This window comes from Pseudophryne corroboree, chromosome 1 (genome assembly GCF_028390025.1).
Source record: "Pseudophryne corroboree isolate aPseCor3 chromosome 1, aPseCor3.hap2, whole genome shotgun sequence".
NCBI classification, from domain to species: domain Eukaryota; kingdom Metazoa; phylum Chordata; class Amphibia; order Anura; family Myobatrachidae; genus Pseudophryne; species Pseudophryne corroboree.
The window spans coordinates 52,950,214-52,955,213 of NC_086444.1; the positions used below are offsets into that span (position 1 = coordinate 52,950,214).

Genomic DNA, 5,000 nt, shown 5'->3' on the forward strand with positions numbered 1-5,000 from the left:
TATAATTAATAATATATATGTGTGTCTGTCTGTCTGTCTATCTATCTATCTATCTATCTATCTATCTATCTATCTATCTATCTATCTATCTATCTATCTATCTATCTATCTATCTATCTATCTAATTCTCTCTCTATCTATCTCTTTATATATCTATATATATATATATTTCTATATCTACATATATATATATATGTGCATATATATTATATATATATATATATATATATATAAACATACTCACAGCGACTATATATTTATTTGCCCCTGCTATGTATTATGCAACCAGAATGAAAGCAACATATCAAGTATAACTGCATATGCCAGTACTACTAGAAATAGTAATAATAATAATAATAATAATAATAATAATAATAATAATAACAATAACAACAGCAATAGTTACCATCACTATAAACATAATTATAATAATTACCATCATCATCATCATCATCATAATAATTCCAATAATATTTTCTCCTGATGAGATAATGGAGTAATATACCTTCTTTAACATTTAAAGCCAGAACCTGAGGAATTTGTTATTCAGCAATATTTCCCATATACTGTAATAAATGAAAGTAGCACTGACCCATGGCAGTTGGGCAAGGGTATGATGAAAATAAATAGAAGGCCAGGTACATGGGCTCAGCGATACATGGGCTCGGCGATACAAGGGCTCAGCGATACAGGGGCTCAGCGATATATGGACTCAGCGATACAGACAGGTGGGTGACCCGGACTCGGCGCAATGTATTTTCTGCACGAGACACTTGTCTTGTTACAATGTTGCAAACGCTTTAAACGGTGTATAAATACACTGACACATTGTTTCATCATACGAATCACGCCAAACAGCATTTACACATACACTTATCACGCATTTAGTCCTCTCATGCCGCACACAGATTATAGGTTAGTATTACATAGAGGCCAAGAAATGAGTTACAGCCATTAGTTGTGTATGGCCTGGTAGTATAAATACACTGTCATCTATATTACTGTCACCATTCCTTGCCCCTCACTCTCTCCTTCCCAAATTTTAGAGGTGGGCTGAGGGGGCTGCCAGGAGAAGCCCCATCCAGGATCAATGTGTGGGGTGTTATTACACATTGGTCTGGAGAGATCGATCCAGTACTGGGGGACGGTGTGTGTACTGCTTGTTGGGGTAATCATGGGAATTTATTCAGGAGGGGACACCGAGACAAACAAGGGCCATCAGTGTAGTGTTACAGGAGGACCGCTCAATACAAAATACATATTCAACAGATCATACAGCAAGCCTCGAAAATCAATCGCATCAGCGGCAGCAAAATGCCAACTGGGCGCTACAAGCTGAAATTATGGAATGCTGTCAATAGTCTATATAAATAGAAGCCTATTGTGTCTGGTTGTATATATATATATCTATATATATATATATATCTATATATATATATAGCTATCTATATATATATATATTACAAAATATGTGTATGCACTATATATATATATATATATATATATATATATATAGCTATCTATCTATCTATCTATCTATCTATCTATCTATCTATCTATATATATACATACACACACACTGTATACATATATATATATATATATATATATATGCACACACTATATATATATATGTATATATATATGTATACACACACACACACACACACACACACACACACACACACACACACACACACACACACACACACACACACACACACACCACATACACAGAAACAATATAAATTGCACAGACAATAGGTTCTATGTTAATAGCTAACAGCCTATTGATTGCATTCCAGAAATATGTGTGTGCATCTATGTATGTATGTATCTAAGTTTTGTATGTATGTATGTATGTATGTATGTATGTATGTATGTGCGTGTGTGTGTATATATATATATATATATATATATATTTATATATATTATATACACACCCACACACTCATTGGGGCATGTATGGTGACAGTGTAAATTCCCATTTTGTAGCTAAGCTCTCCCCTATGACAGAGGGTCACAACATGCTGAATGTACTGTACAGGGCAACTCTCCCACCCCCAGCTCACTTTCACTTGGGGGCCTGATACACGAGACCCAGACTCCATGATTTCGCCTGTTTAACCCAGTCTCGAAGCAAATGACATTGCTCTTTCCAGAGCTGAGATTTATATCAATAATTAATAGAAGTGGCTTCTATTCTCTCTCTCTCTCTCTCTCTCTCTCTCTCTCTCTCTCTCTCTCTCTCTCTCTCTCTCTCTCTCTCTCTCTCTCTCTCCCAGGTCACACTATACACCGAACCTATTGCCATTAGAGGAGCCTAACAAGCAAATGACATTTCAGCAGGCAGCCAGCACCAAATAAATACTGTCCTTTATTGTATCCCCCGTCACTCTTGCCTCACTGACTACCTGACAGCAAAGGGTTAAACTGCGCCCTATTGTACATAAGCCCTCCTGGGCTCCGTGTAATGGGGACACATTAGCAGGGAGTAAAATGCAGTTTTTAATGTGATATCAATAACAATTTGCTACAAATGATTAATATCACCAGCAGATAATAAGCCCCTATACTGCGATGGCTGGATACGTGACCAGAATACAGGTTCCCCCTTCCTCTGCCATACAGAGGCCTCCTGTTACACAGGCTAGCAATTAGACATTGCTCGTTTAATTGTCAAGTGCACATCTATAGGGGGCCCGCCTCCAGTACAATATAGACAATAACACTGTATATAGTAGATGTGCATATAGTTATATTTCTGAAAACACCTTATGGTTCTAGTGTGAATTATCAAATAGTTTTATACAACGGGAATCAGCAGATTTCGGCAATCTGTAGCCATGTTCCAACAACTTCAGTTAAAAATAACTTATCGATCTGGGTTTTTTTTTAACTTAATCAATAACCAATAATATCAGCTGAGTGGTGTGAGGAAGAGAGACGGGAGGGTTATAGTAACACACTTTGAAGATTGTTAATTAATTTATTTTTTTAATTAAGATTTAAGCCTTATAGCCCTTTCCTAGGGGTTTATAAAATATTTCCTATTGAGGTCACCATTCATTGTTCTACAACAGTCTTTTGTTCAGCAAAGAAGCATTTCTCTTCTGCAGTCTCACCTCTCATGCTATCATGCAAGGACAGACATAGATGTGTGGTTGGGATGTCAATATGGTCCACAACTATAATGAATCAAATAAAAATTATAACAGGAAAAACAAATACTTAGTATGCAGATTAGAACTACTGGACAGCCATAGCTGGATATCACAGGGACAAGGTATAATTATATTGCAGCACTTGAGAAACGTCATTCGTAAAATGTAACCGCTTTAACATTGCATAATTAATAATAAATATTGTTTACATGCCTTTCAGATTTTTTTCCCATAGCACTCTTCGATGCAACCTTAGAACAATAGGTAGACGCAATTCACCAACTGACCGCTAGAGGGGGCACACAAATCTACAGTGCTCTTCAACAATGTTCAGTAGTAGTCTAATATCAATTGCAAGCACTGAGATTTTTTTTATTTCTTTTTTTTCGGGTGACTTCACCCACCATCTCTGCACTTTATCCTAAGCTACATGGTATAACTGTATCCATTCTTCACCACCTCTCTATGTAAACACACACTGTACAAATCTATCTCACACTTGCAGACATCTACTGTTATTTGCATAACACTATCAAGTCAACTTGCAATTCAAGTTTGCACAACCTGTGGCTGTCTGGTCGTGGTATTACTACAAATTTCGAAAGGCATGCTGAGACTTGTAGTCCCACCACAGATAACCAGACACAACTTGACTACTTCTATTTAAGAAAAGACTTGTCTACAGGGTCTTTGTGCAAGAGCTCTGTCCACAAAGGGTGAAAATCTATCTCATTGCTACCTTTGACCAAATGATAACGTGCACTGTGCTTTGCACTCAGCATTAGGGTATAGAGTAGTTAAAGTAACTGTGTCCATAGGAGATGGCAATAAAAACTAGACGTGATCTTTCCAGGATATTTGGTGACACAAATGTCACAGTTCTGATCATGGCCAATGGCTTCCTCAACTCACCTGCAAGCCTGAGAGCTGACATCCTCTGGAACTCAGGCTCCTGCAGCCATTTCCACATCCTCCTGAAGGTCTCCCTTCCAGATTTCAGTTTACTCCAAGGTTTGGGGTTCCTTAGCAGGTCTGAGAGGGTACCCTGTGACCTGCACAGTACCCTCTGGGCAAAGATAGCTTGGGGGATGCTGTACCGCTTCAGTTCTGCAGTGATCCTCTGCGCCACTTCTTTGGTATTAATTTCTTCCAACTGTCCAGAGTTATTGAGCTGAGATCCAGAGGCGGAAGGTGGTCTGTCCCGGCCAGGGGTCAGCACGGGCCCATGAGACTGGGAATGGATCGGGTGATGCATCCCATTGATGTGGGACATCATGGAAGCAGGTGGCGTGCCCAGACCCCTGGAGAGGTGCTGCTCGCCTCTGGCCAGCATGGCAGTGTGGCAATCAAAGTTTGGGCTGAGCATCTTCTCGTGGCCAGGTGGTCCATAGTTGTGGAGACTCTGCTGTGTGTTGTGGATGGAACCCAAACCATTCCCTAAGGGGCTGCCGGTCAAGGGGGACAAGCTTTGGCCCATGCCAGTCATGTCCTTGTAGGGGCTGTACAGGTTGTTCATGGCTGGGATCCCCCTGTCATCCCTCATGAGGGTGAAGCTGCCGCTGACATTGCCAGACAGCCGCTGGTGGTGGTGATGGTGGTGGTGGTGGGGATGGTGGTGAGGGTGGTGGAATTTGTCAGACACCGTGGAGATAGGGGGCAAGGGCTGGAGTGGAGTTAAGGTGGTGTAGGTGCTGCTCATGCCCATCCCAGGGGGTGAGGAGTCACAGGGCATACTCATGGCATGATGCAGGGGGATGGACAGCTCCGGCCGGTAGTCCCCAGTCCCATCCAGGATGGAAGCCATGCTGGAAACCATAGCGGACCTAGAAGATGGAG

The 5,000-nt window shown here is 40.7% G+C and overlaps 1 protein-coding gene and 1 long non-coding RNA gene across 3 annotated transcripts in view; one reads left to right on the forward strand and one right to left on the reverse strand.

The window, feature by feature from the left end:
* ONECUT2 (one cut homeobox 2) overlaps positions 1–5,000 on the reverse strand; it is an 82,054-nt gene that overhangs the window by 76,656 nt on the left and 398 nt on the right. For both annotated transcript variants that reach the window (XM_063959673.1, XM_063959662.1), the window contains exon 1: positions 4,077–5,000. This exon is cut by the window's right edge and continues 398 nt beyond it. In XM_063959673.1, coding sequence (XP_063815743.1) covers positions 4,077–5,000 — 924 coding nt within the window. The remainder of the gene's footprint in view (positions 1–4,076) is intronic.
* LOC135055513 (uncharacterized) overlaps positions 1–5,000 on the forward strand; it is a 26,769-nt gene that overhangs the window by 2,784 nt on the left and 18,985 nt on the right. The window lies entirely within an intron of this gene.